At 37.0% G+C, this 15,315-nt stretch overlaps 1 protein-coding gene across 3 annotated transcripts in view; it reads right to left on the bottom strand.

The window, feature by feature from the left end:
• Positions 1-338: 338 nt before the first annotated feature.
• CACNA2D3 (calcium voltage-gated channel auxiliary subunit alpha2delta 3) overlaps positions 339-15,315 on the bottom strand; it is a 478,462-nt gene continuing 463,485 nt past the window's right edge. For all 3 annotated transcript variants that reach the window (XM_052777209.1, XM_052777207.1, XM_052777206.1), the window contains 3 exons: positions 2,617-2,729; positions 1,724-1,806; positions 339-747 (listed from right to left, as the gene is read on the bottom strand). In XM_052777209.1, coding sequence (XP_052633169.1) covers positions 655-747; positions 1,724-1,806; positions 2,617-2,729 — 289 coding nt within the window. In that variant the 3' untranslated portion in view covers positions 339-654. The remainder of the gene's footprint in view (positions 748-1,723; positions 1,807-2,616; positions 2,730-15,315) is intronic.

Raw genomic sequence — 15,315 nt, 5'->3', positions numbered from 1 at the left:
CTAAAGCTTGCCCAAGTTAGGGAAAAGGCTTTAATCAGGCTTTGGCTCACTTTCTAAATGTGGCTGAGATGTTTTATAGCTATTTCCAGAAACAAAACCTTCACTATAAATCAGCACAGTGTATTACCTGCTCAGCTCCATACATGCACGTGTGTTCCCTTGACTTGTTAATAAAAGCTATTCTGCCTTATTATAAAAGCTAACTCCACATTTTCTTCTCTGATTTTTTTCAGAAATAGGCTAAAAGCGTAATAAAATATCTTCCATTTGTTTTATTCTCTTCTCATCATTAATTAATGGAACAAATATATTATCATACTTAAAATACACTCTGAAACTGTGATTTTAATATACTTTATTGAAAAAAGTACACAGTTTAAATTGTTTTCAATGGGACAAAGCAATGGTCACCTCTATCTACCAAGTCCTTTTTTGATGAATCATGACTACCATATGCCAAATTCACATCTGCATGACTTGCAAAGTAAAAAGATAAATCTTTTTTCAACATATCTTTAAGAATTTACATCACCAACAGTTTAAAATCATGAAATGCTGATGCTCTGACTATATTTCATGTCCTCTATGTTGCACCATTTCCCAGTTCACAGTTTATCCATGTATTAGCATGCCAATTGAACACATCAGTCAATGTCACCTTGAGAAAATCGCCAACAGCAGAGGAAGAAGAACAAGAGGAGGTTTAGCACTAAGGCCTGAGACACCACCACATTCTCTTGCATTTTCCTAAAGAAAAAAAAAAAGGAAAATAAATACAAGCCATTACACTCAATTATGATACATGATTAATTACCAAACTACATAGGCAGAAGAGGATTGGTACAAACAACAAAACCCATGAACTAAATACACTCGGGAAGTAATACAGGTACACATTTTCATTTGAACAAGTTTATACTGTAGACTGAAAGTGAGCATGATCAACAAGCATTACACAGTCCCCTCCATGCCATATTTTAGATCTCATTCTACATTGCATTACACCATCGAAGGCATGAAATAAAGTTACTCCAGAGTAAAATGGATGTCTATGAACATATGCTGTACAAGCCACTGTAATCACATCCCGGTCTCTATCAGATCTCTGTGGCACTATACAAATAAGAGTACTATGCAGAACACAGAGCAGTAAATAAGTGCAGTGATCCCTCCCAAGCAATATTATCTGTAAACATAACAGCACTGTGCAGACTAATTTTGATAAATTCCAATTTATGTGAGAAAACAAATCCTGAACTATAGAGAAGCGCAAAATAAAAAGTGTGGCAACTAAAAATCAAGTGATATATTTATGTGTAAACTATAGCATGACAGTTGAGATTCTGAAACTAGTTACTGAAAAAAACATTAACAGCACAAAGTTCCCAACCATCTCTAATGAGGAATCTTGTGGTCAGTGCTTGAGCCAGAGTAGGTTCTCAGATATTCCTGGCTGCCAGTTTGTGCTCACATCCTACCACGTTCTCTTATATGATACAAAACAGTCTACAAAAGCAGCAAGTTGAGACATTGTCTACAAGAGTACTAAAAAGATCTGCAGCACTTACAGTGTCAACTTCCCTTACTACTGTGTTCTGAGTGTTCAGGATATTTCCTGATGTTTCATCTTAGAAGATACTTTTCGTAATTTTTTTTTTTTTTTTTATAAGAAATAAAACATCTACCAGAGTCCAAAAGAAAGGAAAAGTAGATAGAAACTTACTTCAGGGTGAAATCCATGACAAGATTCTGGGCGTCGTCTTATCTTCTGAGATTTTAAACGTTCACATTTAAGGGATTCATTATGTGCAAGGTAGTTAAGGAGAGATATTCTGAGCATTGCATTTTTATGTGAGTGTTTTGAAATGAATATAATGAAAATCTTTCAGCTCCTTCCCTCCCCTCCATAAGAAACCCAAGGTGATATGTGTGGTCAACACAAAAAAAGGTAGAAGGTAATTCTACTGCTTTCTCCTCAGTGATCTGTAGTTTAGAGAACATCATTTGCACTTACACTGCTGACCGGTCTTTCCATAATAAGTCTGCATTAAAAGCACACTGCAGGCTAGTTTTGATAAATTCCAACTTATGTGAGAAAACAAATCCTGAACTACAGAGGAGCACAAAATAAAATGTGGGACAACTAAAAATCAAGTGATATATTTATTTTACTGCATTTTTATATTTTTGGAAAGTAGGATTCTGAAATATTTCAGTACTCCAGTCCAACCCTAAAATAAAAAGTTATCTATATTCTAAGTTTTACAAGTTCCAATATCAGGAGCTCCATTTTTATAAGGAAATCACATACTTAGGGCCTAATCTGAAAGGTGTTCAGCTATCTAAAGGTGACCATGACCTTATCATATTTAAAGATGCACATAAGTGTGTTTGCTTAATTTGTACTGGCTGTTCAAAAAAAAAAAAAAAAAAAGTGAATTCTCCTTGAAAATAAGTAAGAATGCATTCTCAGCTGGCTTAGTTTCAAACAGCCCCAGCACTTTATAATTGGTAACAATGCATTCTTAAGTCATGTTGCAAGTTTTACATAATAAGAAATTTTTCAACATTTGGATCTTGAATCTCCTTCTGACAACTTTGCAAATAAAAGGATATACCTTATTTCTATAGGTGCCATGGTAATTGGTGGGACAGAATCACAGAAGCATTCATTATCTACTACCACCATGAAGAGATTGCTGCTTGGGATTTGCTGGATAACAAAAGACCTGCAAATTAAAAAGAAATCAAATAATGGTGACATCATCTGTATTTCTGAGCAACAGGTTTTGTTAGGACTTTTTGAACTTGTCAACAACACCTGTATTATAGTCACAAATATCATTGACTTTATATATCATACTATATCTCCACACCTTGTAGAAGTAGAGGGCCTTGGACAATGCCTCCCTCAGTTCACAGAATATGGTTGTCCATCTGAGATGTACATGATGCTGAAACTTTCACAAGTGAAGCAGAATGGATAGGCTTATACTGCCAACACATTAAAGTGAAGACTGAGACACAAGTGAATTACCAAGGAGTTTATCACATTTTTTTTCTTTTTCAGATTTCAGTCCTGAATCTCTGCTCTATTATGAATACCTAGCTATGTATTTATGATCTGGAATTTTTAAGTACACATGAAACCGATCTGCGAAAAATAACGAAGGTTCTTCTGCAGCCACGTAGTGATAACTCTCGGTCCCAAACTTTAGCCTCTACAATCACATTAGGGCCTTTATTCGCTCTGGCTCTTGCTTGAAGCAACTTGAACTACTGGGAAAGATCTCAGCTTTCATCTGTCCTCTTGGGAGTCGTTTTATTACTGAGCCAACAAAACAGAGATTAAGCCTCAAAATCTTCCTAAGTGAGGAGATTTATTTTAGAATAATGACGACTATATGGTACAAATATGGTGATAACTCAGCACCACATTCAAATTAAGACAAAGTAGGCAACTCAAAAGGAGAGTGAGAAATAAAGACATTACTTGTAAGAAGGAAAGCACCCAGGGGAGACCAGGGAAGGATCCTGTGGGCACTATTCAATGATCCACATAGTTACAATGAGCCAAACTCCTAAGCACATACCAAAGAGAAAAGGGGGAGGAGGCAGAGCCAAATAGGCACTGTTTAGCCTTTTCTTTGAAATTCAGGACACAACACAAAGAAAGGCTTTATGGCTCATACCCGATTCTTGAAAATTTTTTAAAACAATCTGTCAGAATTTGTATATGGTATCAACAGATTATCTGCCATATCGAATATCATCGAAAAATGGCAATTCCAGGAATTAGGTGTTTTTCAGTGTGGTATGCTGGTAAATGTACAGAACGTTAAGTGAGGGTTTGAGCACCAAGAAGATGTGGAGAGAAACATACTTTTCCTCAGACATCTTTATTTAAAATACATATTGTCTTACTAAAATAACTCCCTGCTTTTTCCAAAGATCACAGAAGATGAAATAGCGGAGGGGGCAGGGAATATTCAAACCTAGCTTCAGAAAAAAAAATTTGGAAAACTTAATATAAAAATGTTGCCAACGGAAAGATTAAACACTTTTCAGTATTTTTTAAACTTACTGAACCTCCATTAAAATTACACTTAGGGTGATCTGCAATATGTTAGCTTTATGTTTATACATGAAATATACATTTATGGCATAATGTAAAAGGCTCAACTTTATAAATGTACCTACCAAACAGCTGGAGCATGTAGCAAGACTGACATCATTGTAATTGAGCATCTGTGGCTTTGTGGATTTGTGTGTGGGAGAAATGGGGCCAATAAAAGGAAAGGAGGGAAAACCTTTAACAGACAATAACAGCAAAACTGTACTGCATGAATTTCTCAAAACAGTTATGAATAAATCAAACCCTAAAGAATAGGAAAAAATAAAAATTATTCCCAGGAATTAGCAGTATTTGGATTTTGTGCAATCTGAAACTTATATGTATTGTGTCTTTAAAACTAGCTCAGAAAAGGACCTGAAGGGTAGAAAGTGTTGTAACAATTAACTGGATGCCAAATGATGAATTTCTCCTTTTGATGAGAAGGGAGTAATCACTCTTCTGTTGTACCTATGGTGTGCCTGACTCCAAGACCTTTTGTGACAGCCCCTGTTTTGTGGCCCCTCTGGTAAATACTGAAGCCTGTGAGAAAGCATGTACCATACAGCCAGGCTTAAAGGTGCCTTTTCATGAAAGGTGGGTACATTTCCCATTTTATTTCTTCTTTCACCCACTTCTCTGAGGTGACGTAAGGGCCGCACAGTATAGGCTATTGCTTCCCCGAAGAAGGGGGGGGGGGGGGTGGGCGCGGGGAGAAGTAAATAAAAATTTGGGAGCTTTTCCTATCACTTCACCTAGCTGGAATGAAAACAGAAAGCACTTCAACACAGAAGAAATTTTCCACTACAGAACTAAGATGCCGAGTAAATTACTATATGGCTTCTCTGACAAAAAAAGTCAAAAACTACAAAGGTTTGTAGGAATTAAGTCCTACACTTACAGAAAATTTTGCTAGACCTGGGGAATGCAGTATATGCATGGATTGATGGAAATTATGAATTAAAGGAACTGCAAAGAGCAATATATTATGTTAAGTCAAAAAAACTGTCCTACTTTAGGAATTATATGGTAGATATCGACTAATTACACAGGTTCCATTTACCAAATAGGGAATATTCTTACAAACCTACAGTCTGTTTATCTATTACAGATCTTTGTGAAGAGTCTAACCTTATGATGACTTCCACAGAACATGTGACTGTCATCTAAAAAAGATGTCATCCAGAAAAAGATGAAAATTTTGGCTCACTGCAGCTTTTGTTTCCATAGTGCATAATAACATCTTGCAAAGTGGAACAACTAGCTTCTCATCCACCATACTAGACGTAAATTAAAAAGAAAATGTTACCTTCCACCAGCAGTAAATGAATGTTTTCCCTTTCACAATTCTCAAACATAATCTTGAAGTTGTAAAGCCAAGTGCGTGTTCTCACCAGTCATTGACTTGTGAGGTCACAGGCAAAGGATTAACTTATCAACAAGTGAAGAGAGAGGATTGAAGGCAGAGATCGAGTCGAGCAAATAATTAAGGGCAAAAAAAAAAAAAATGTCCAGTTTAGCTTTCTTTTCTATTAATAGCATGTGCACAAGCAAATTATACTTCTTTCAGCTGCTGTAATTTAAGATCATTTCACAGTCATGAGGTATTCTTACCCTCACCAGATCAATGGCAAAGAAGTTTCTGCCAATCACAACCACTGCAGTTGCTCTGTGACTATTCAGATAATTCACATGGCACTGCTTCACTGCTTCCATGCCCAAACTGGATAAAGCACACAATCATCCCAGCAGCAGGTCTTCTGTTTCAGTTCAGCTTTCAGTTTCCATGGTGACATGCGCATACATCTTTGAAATTCATTTTCAGTGAATGTTCATGCCAGTAAGTCTCAGGAGCTGAACATTCACAGAAAACAAAAGGTGCATATACACAGTGAGAACAAAGCCTTTCAAATACTGAAATATTCCACCAAAATGTTTCCCTGCGTATGCCAAGATTCAGTTGCAAGGGAGAAAAAACTCCAGCAATGCTGAACAGCTTCCATGACTGCAGTGGGAAATAAGGAAAGTTGCTGACAAAGTAATGAAAATGGTCTTGTCTTTTAAGTGAGCTCCACTGTGAGTCTCTAAAGTTTATATTACAATAAGCATTTCTGAACACCTGCTGGCTTAGGCTGTCATTTGTGTCACTGGCAGTATGGGAGCCAACTCTCAGGGACAGAGTAAGGGTTTTTATTGAACTTTCTTGCTGGTTTAACAAACAAAGGAAAGTCTATGTTTAATATTTATGGAGAATGTTTCATGTTTAAATGGTAAAGCTCTTTTTGTGTTAAGTAATGTAAATCTTTTGATTTGAACCTTTTTCCTTTACACCAGTATCATCACCATCATTTGATAGTGACAGCACAGAAAAAGCCTTGCATATGCCTCCATATATAAAATGGAATAAACTGTTGGGGTTCCTGTTACGTTGAAGCCACTTTGAGTCAATAAGAGCTTTATTAACAATTTCTCCTCCATCTTTCATGCACTGAGGAACTAGTTTGGTTTATTTGATGTGCAGGTTCAGAGACTTAAAACAGACCTGAACACAAACTGCTTCTTCACTTTGTGGGGAAGGTGAGGAAGGAAGACACTTAATACTTTGAACGGCAGAGAAAGGAGGAGGAAAATCTAGTCATGCCAAACTGTTTTGTTAATGAAGAAAAAATAAGAATAGAGAGTAAATCTGCAAGAAACTCTGCATTTTGAGTCAGAGCATTGCACAAGACTTTTCTCATGTTGCACACACTTTATCTGTTTCTTTCTAACCTATTTCTGTATCAGCCGATATAAAAGCATCCACACAAATATTATACAAATTGATTTGGGAAAAAAAAAGACCAGCTTCATGTTTGACTTGGAAATAGTAAATATTTGCTCAAAAATGGAAGTATTTATCTGTTGAAAATTAATTCATTATTGTGGAATGAAATAGGAAGACTTGGAATTCAAGTACTGCTGCATTCATAATCATATTTGCTAAAGTTGTGCTTATGAAGGCATGATAAGAAAGTACACTTTTAATGTGCGTCTGGTGGCTAAATGACTCTTCCCACAGAGAACCAGTTCTTTCTAATTTCTTAAGATAGCCTAGAATATGGAAAGCATCATAACAGGACCGTAATACAACTCTTGGAGGGCAGTCACACCAGCTGCCTTTATGCATGTAACTCAGGTTCCTACATTAGAAGGGTAATCATCCCCAACTTTGAACAGAGTACATGCAGAGCCACAGACTATTCAAGGATAATTCAGAGCAGGAGCTTGGCTTCGGTGATCTGAATCATCCTCTGCAGGAGGGTCTTTCTCTCTCTTTAATGGCCGAATAGCGATCCTGCAGAGAAATGCATCCCGAATGGGGTGAAATGTGATGCCTAAAGCTAAGTGCAGACTACAACACCTGTTCTAAAAGAGCCAGCACGCTACATTCAAACCCGGTTTTATTTTCCAGTTTGAATCTCTTCCTTTTGCTTGTATATATAAACATTTTCATACAGTTATAATATATTTTGATCATAATAATTTCTTCCACAGACTATGTTTAAAAAAACCAAAACCAACGAACCTAATTTCAAAAAGGTCAGCTCTTTTTCTTATTACGAGAATTACTTTCTCCTGTAAGGAGAAATAATTAGAAGATATACTCAGGGCAGTAGCAGAGTAGGGATTGAGCTGACACTACCCTTGCTGCACTGCCCTCTTTCCGCACCATGTGCTGCTTTCTCTTCCTTTCATCTTCCAGCCTCTGAACCTCTTGGGTGGCAAAGTATCAGTAAGGCAGCTGGGAGAGGGACAAACCTCCCTGGAAAGGAGGGAAATGTTGCAAGATGGAGGAAAGGGCAGGGATGTTGGGACAAGCAGTAAGAAAGGGACAGAGAGAAGGTGGTTATTAGTCGCTGCAGCAGGTGGCTTTGTTGTGGGGACTCTGCAGTCTGTCCCCTTAGGGATTTCGGAGCATCTCCCATATCGATGAAAACAGGCAGAGCAGTAGCAAGGCAGAGCTAGACCCTTTTTTGATTCCTGGCTGCTGTAGTCATGAGGCTCCTGTATCTTCTGAAGGAAGAAGACCAGTTTACTGGCCAACTTGAAAATCACACACTTCTCTAAGTCACTTATTTCCCTGCTTAATGCAGGTCATTGCTTCACTACAACTACCTGAATCATAAGGTGCAAAATCTATATGTGGTAGGCTTAACATCTTGTCTCTGAGATGCTGCTGGCTTCAACTTTCCTTTCCTAACATAGCTGGATCCATAACAGGCAAAGCTTAGGTAATTCAATTTCAAACATGCAAGAGATGTGTCTTGTCCAGCTAAGCAAACCTAACCTTTAAGTTGTTTACTCTCTACTATTTGACTATAACCTCTGCTATTAAAGGAAATTAATATTACTGTTAAACAGCTTAGTCTGTATTTCCATGCAGGAGAGAGAATCCATTTCCTTGTCCACTGATGTTAAGTTTTGGATGGGGTATAAACTGAAAACAGACCTGAGGTTTCCCTACTAATAAGCAGCCATTTACATAGCCCCAGACACACCCAATCGTAAGGAAACATGTTGAATGCAGCATAGTTTGTACAGGACCGAGGGTGGGCCAGACAGCCGTAGAGGGCACGCAATCATATTAGGCTGTTCAGACTGAGGATCCCAAATACCATCATTTATTGTTCACTTGCACTGAACTATTTTCCTTTTCCTGGCTTACAACCATGCTGCCATTAGCTGGTGGCCAGTGACACCGTTACATGACTTGTTTCAACAACAAAGAATGGTAAGAAACCTCTTAATAGCCTTCAGAAATCTCTAATTTTCAGACCCATTTTTCCCTTCTTTCTTCAGACAGTTGCAAAGGTTGCAAAGTGTTTGAGGGAACAAAATGAATGACAAGCAGCGCGGAACTCTGAAGATACTTACAGGATAAGACTACACTAGAGGAACAAAAATATTTAAAGAAAATATCTTCCCATTATCCTACAGAATGGGAGATATTTCTCTGTAATTTGAGGATGATTTAAGCACAGCACCAACATTAAAAGCAATTCAACTTGTTTAAAAACAATGCTGTGTGTTTCTAGTTAAAACTTAATTATTGTTTTCTCACAGAAATACCGCATTATTGTGCTTTGTTTTAAAACACGCTTGTTCATAAGTAACAGTTATTGAGTTATATGGTATATATTACAAACAATATACTTTTTTTAATTTTACAAAAGTATGCTGCTATTAAATCTGTGCTTATGACAACAGATGCTATGCAGTAGAGTATGTGGTCATGATAAACACATGGTTTAGGTGGGATTTTAATCCTATAAACATGTAAATGGCTGTTCAGATTCATCTTTAATTTCATGGTCAGGAGCTTTAACAGCCTGATTCAAGGGAAAAAAAAAACCCAAAACATATGGGTATTTTTCATTTTTCTGTAATGATCATAGGAACACTTTAATACTATTGTTTAATGTTATAGTGACTGACTATGGGACTTTCATTCAAATTATGACTAGAATAATATCTCATTGTTGCATTAGCATATGTCACTCCTGCACTTAAATAACCCTATCAATCACTTTTAGGAGGCAAGAGAAAAGATCTTTTACCTACCAGTTGTTTTGCCCGTGTGGGTGAATCCTACAAAGTATGGAAGAATTTCACTGTGAGGAGTTTGAACTGAAATAAACTGAGGGCAATATTTTCAAATTGGCAACCTAAACACGTGCACAAAGATGTGGAAAAGTAGTCTGAATTTCCATGGTACTCAACTCAGTTAGCCCCCACTGGGTGCTCCGATGCTTGAGCATCTCTGTAAATTCAGCCATTCCCCTCCGGGCCTTGCAGTGTATTTTTTGAGTGCAAACCTGCGTTAATGAAGTTTGAGTATTTTGGATTAAGATTAGTTGTTACTTTGGGATTACATTTCATATCTGTCAAATTCGATCTTTCCTATTTCTTAGAGAAAGAAAAAACATACCAGCACCAGGGTACAGTAAATGGAAAATATTGTGCACTCTGCACTCAAATATGTGTTACTCACATAACTGTTGGTTGCAAATGTTCAACCCTAATGGTCTGGAACAAACTTTAAGCATTCAGCTGAAGTGCAGATATCCGCTGTGCTGTTTCCCAACTCCTATCATGTGCTTTCCAGGCTGCTGGCTACATTTCCAACCCACATTTCTCTCACTTATCACATTTTTTAAATGAATGAATGAAATGTTTATATCACAGTCAAGTTGGGCTACTTGGGGTTTTTTCAGATAAATGATGATAGAGAATGGAATATCTTTAATGCAATTTATAAAAATAACATGTATGCCAATAACAACATTTCTGAGAGCTGGAGCAGTTAAAGTATATGAAAAAAAGCAGCTAGTGGTTCTCTTGTATAAAAAGAGACAGATAACCTCTCAGCCTCAGGCCTGTAACCTGACCTCATACTAGCAAAATATTGCTACCACGTATAGCCTGACTGACTGCAGCACAATTTGGTGTCAGTATAAACATAACCACTCAAAGCAAAGTTTAGAATCACGGATTCAAATGAACAATATCATCCTCACCGTTCCTGTGTCTGCTGAAGGCTTGCAACCCCAGAGAGCTGTGGCATGGTTGGCAACCACTTTGCTTCAGATAGGAAACCCAGAAGGGCCAGTCCTCTTTCATTATCAATCAGGGGATGCTTTCTCAAATAACTGATGCTCAGATAAGAGTCCCTTACCAACTGCATATTAGAAATGTTACAAATGTCCAAAAGCTTTGAGTGCCCAGACTTTAGGAGGAAAAAAAGTACTTTGTGTAATGAGGAATTTGACTGTGCTCCTAAGCGTTCTAGTCCAGCCATCCACCCTTATGAGGATGCAAGATAACGGAGAGTTTCAGATCACTAGGTTTAAAATGGACTGCAAAATTTTTGCAAAGAAACCAAGCTCAGAAATCCCACAAGCTTTAAATATGAGTCAAGGTTCATACCCCTGAACAAACCTGAGCTGAGAGCGTGGCATAAGTGGGTCTCCATAGGCAGAGTGGTTACCTGATTCTGTGGTAAACTGCTCACAATGAACAACAGAGGAGATACCGTAATCGGCACAAAGCAAATCATATCAGAGGTCTCTTAAAGCTTGGACTTTGCTTTTTGACGCTGGCACCTGGTTAGCAGGACAATGATAGGGAGGTCAGAAAAGTTATCCAGACTGGAAAATGCAGTTCTACTATAGCATGTTAGCCAACGTGTGGTTTTTCACAGAGTTTTTTTTAGCCCTACTTAAGTAGCTGTGGTTTGCATTGAGAGTTATCTCAGGTAATGTTTTTAAAATACTAGATGATCTCTAAGCTAGATTCTAAATATAATTTAGAGATTAAAAAGTCAGTTGATTTCCTCTGATTTAGGAAGGCTCACAAATATCACATGACATTGTAAAAGTAACTTTGGAATTGCATGAATTGGTAACTACTCTTCAGCTTTAGGTCCAGTCTAATCTACGAAGACGACATGGCTCTAGCAAAGAGCTACACAACGCAAACTGAAGTATAAAAAGCAGAGATGATCAGGAGATTCACATTAAAAGTGTAATAAACCATAGAACTAAAGTGCTCATCGGATGTGCCCACAGTGTGCTTTGCAAGGATGTTGTTAATTTAGTTCTGTAAACGTAAACTTTAGCAATGATTTAGAAGGCCACATCTGACAGAATTAAGTACACTGCATGTCGTCTTCTCCATAGCTAGTTAAAACTCTGTAATATTTTAGGTAATATATAAATGTTCCCTGCACTGCACTTCAATCTTAAGAGTCACATTGTTTCTCCAAGTTAAAGGCTACTAAATATCCATTAAGCTCTCAAATCCTTTATAAAGAGAAGTGCTACATGTACAGATGCCTAAGTCATGTTTGCATTGTTTTTCATCAGACTATAATATAATACGAATATATTATAAATTCAAATGAATTTCCTAGTATTAGCAATTCTTCACAAGTGTGCCTGGCTTTAAAAATTCACTGCAATGTTTCCCGATTTTAATGAGTTTTCCTTCTCCAAGCCATCTTTGATATATACATTACTACTCAGCTTTATATATTATGGCATTCATACAACTTTTTGAATCTCCTGTCATTACAAATATCCTTTCATTGTGTCGGCTACTATCTATCATTTGGTTAATATTTATTACTGCTTGTTTAAAATGTAAAATTATGTTAACTTTAAGTAGAGTAATATTTACATTTTATAGCACTACTGAGCTTAACTATGAACAGTGAATGGGTAGGGATCACCACCTTCCCACGCAGAAGTTTTATTTATAAACTTCTCAAGCAATTCAGCTCTAGGCTTATTTGGAAGACATTTGGAAGACTCATTTGGGCAGTTAAGAGAGAGAGCACATCTCATCCTACTTGTCAGAAAAAAACCTACAGCAAAACTAATGACAACATTAATAGACTGAATTGCTAGGAAGCTGACCCATGTGTCTCCAAGATTTTACAGTACTTACAGATGGACCACATGGTCAGTGCTATGAAGTCTCCTAATGAAGAAGATGCACACATCTGCAAGAAAAGACCACCATACATTTCCTCACCTTTCTCTTCCTTCTATAGAGTCCCCCTCTCATTCGATATGTATTCCTTGCCAATAAAAATGCCCTTTGAAAACGATTACTATCGTCAGAATTTTTTTTTACATTAAATATACTTTTTCTCCATTGATCCATAGTGATTCTTTCATTCTCTAGCTTTTTTATGATGATTACAATGCCAAGCAAATTGAGAGAGAGAATCTGAATACAGATTTGCATGGTTTTGTCAACTAAATAAACAAACTCCAAGGTTTTGATTTTGGGGGGAACACTCTGGTATAGAAACTGAGATAATAATGAAAGACTATTTTCAATATAAGGTGGCATTCTGTGTATAAGCAGCTACAATACTCCTGAATTCAACATGCAGACTAAAAAAGTTCTGAAACAAAAAAGGAACATTGGAAATCCTTGTCTATTTAAAAACAAAGAACCCAAGCAAGCAACAAAAAAACCCCAACCTCGAAAACTGTCCAAAGGATTGTTAAACTAATGACTCGCAGGCACAGGCCTGCCTGGTAACATATATGTCTTGCCCTATTATTTCATATACCTATTTTCTTAAATGAAAATAGTAATCTACAGTGTTTCCTGAACTGGTCATTTAAAATATACATTATCAAAGGGTAGAGTTAAATTACCCATACAGTGACTTTAAATTGCACCTGCATGACAAACACTATAATCACTGTTGCCTTTGGAGTGAAGAGGAAGTTACTCAGCATGCAAGCGGAGATGTGTGGGTAACACACAATATAGGATTTTAAACTAAGCATAAAGACCTTTAATAAACAATTCTAGCAGTTTAAATTGCATAATTTGATACTTTTTACAAGGAAAGAACAGGAAAAAAAGTATCTTTTGGGATCTTCTAGAGTTTTGGGGTTTTGGCTACGGTAAGTTTCTACCAATACAGCTGCTGCACAAATATAAAGACTTTAACACTCATAAGTATTCTGCAAGTCTGGAAGATCTGATTTTCAAAACAGAGGTGCAAGATGGCTATAGATTAAGATTTTGATCCTTGAGCCTTCAACAATTAACTACTGAGGTATGTGAAATACTTTCCCTTGAAGATACTCCTTGATTTCCATGCACACCTAAGCAAGCTCTCAGAAATTAAGATCTGTTCAACATTGCCAAGATCAGCAGTGAGCAGTTTGACTACAGCACACCTGTGACTCAACATGGGCACAGGTCAAAACCATTTCTGTGCATGGTATCACATGTGTACTTGGTATAGTTGCTGAAAAAGCAAGCGTGCAAAACCATACAGTCTAAACAAAGTATGGTGAAATACAGAGAACATTGGTTTTCTTCAGGGTCCTGTAAGATGCATACAGTAAAATGAATACAACCCAAAATGTCTTCTAGAAGACTGACTATAATTTACTGCCCAAACTACACCAGGAAATCTACAGGGATATTCTGATGTACATAGATAGAGCTCCAAATGAGAAGAAATTGGCCCTTGATGCTTTGCTTGTTTTATGTGGCAAGCTGATTTGTTTAGAAGTAAACTAACTACATCTGAAAAGGCAAATGATTATTTATTTCATGGGAAATTGAACTGCATATTTATTTACACATTTTAAATACGATCAAGTACAGCAATTTGGCAAGCTTCTGCTGAGAAAGACATGCAGAAATATTTTAGCAAATGTTGGTATGTTGCAAGATTAAGTGTTTTTTGAAAACCATTACCATTTTAATGTCTTCAGATTGTGCTATTCCTGACACTAATATACTCATGCCCTGAATAATCTGAATCTAATTTGTATTGTTATTTTATCTGTTACTGCCAAATAAGTGCATTCAGTGGACAAGTCTGAAATTTGCCATGATAAATCCACACGAAGGGTTCAGTGTCATCCTGAACTATAATTCCACTGCCATTTACCTCTTTTTATTGACAGTGAACAGCACTCAATGCCCAGTCTATAAGAAAGCAAAAGAAGGCATTTGTTTTGTTGATGATTCCTTAAATAATTGTCTGCTTACCAACACTCCAATAGGCCAAATATGTAACACATGGGATGGTGTTTAATCAAATAAGTAGTTCCTATCAATTTAACAGGCAATTTACATGTGATATACAGCAAAGTGAACCCTTACATTCATCTTGCATAATTAAAACACGCATTTAAGTCTTTCCCAGGGTTACGATGATTGTAGCTACATACTTCCTTGCTTCCCTAGTGAGAATATGGCTTTCTCATATTTACTTTTCTCTTTATTTTGTGTCTTAAGTCTGTGCACAAAGAATCAACTGGGAACAAAACAGTTTCTCTGGGTTTTTGGTGTTGACCTTGTGGACCCCGAGTGCTGCAATTAAAAGAGAAGGGGGCTTTGCTCCCTGGGTCATTGGAAGTAAGGCCAGATTTTTGATCTGCATCCAAGTCCAATATGTCATCACACATGAACAGGAGAGGTTGAAAGGGCAGATTTTTAAGCATTTGACTGTGCAACTGCTGCCTGATTTGTATACTCATATTTTTACAGTTGAACATGCAAATTTGGCAACTAAGCACTCAAATAGTTCCTTGCAACTTCGAAATTTTAAAATATACACTAAAGGTATAAATAGTCAGATAAGTAAGATGCTGTGCCTACAGAAGAACTATACCCACATT

The sequence above is a fragment of the Harpia harpyja genome, chromosome Z (assembly GCF_026419915.1).
Source record: "Harpia harpyja isolate bHarHar1 chromosome Z, bHarHar1 primary haplotype, whole genome shotgun sequence".
Taxonomy (NCBI): domain Eukaryota; kingdom Metazoa; phylum Chordata; class Aves; order Accipitriformes; family Accipitridae; genus Harpia; species Harpia harpyja.
This window is presented reverse-complemented; position numbering and strand designations above follow the sequence as displayed.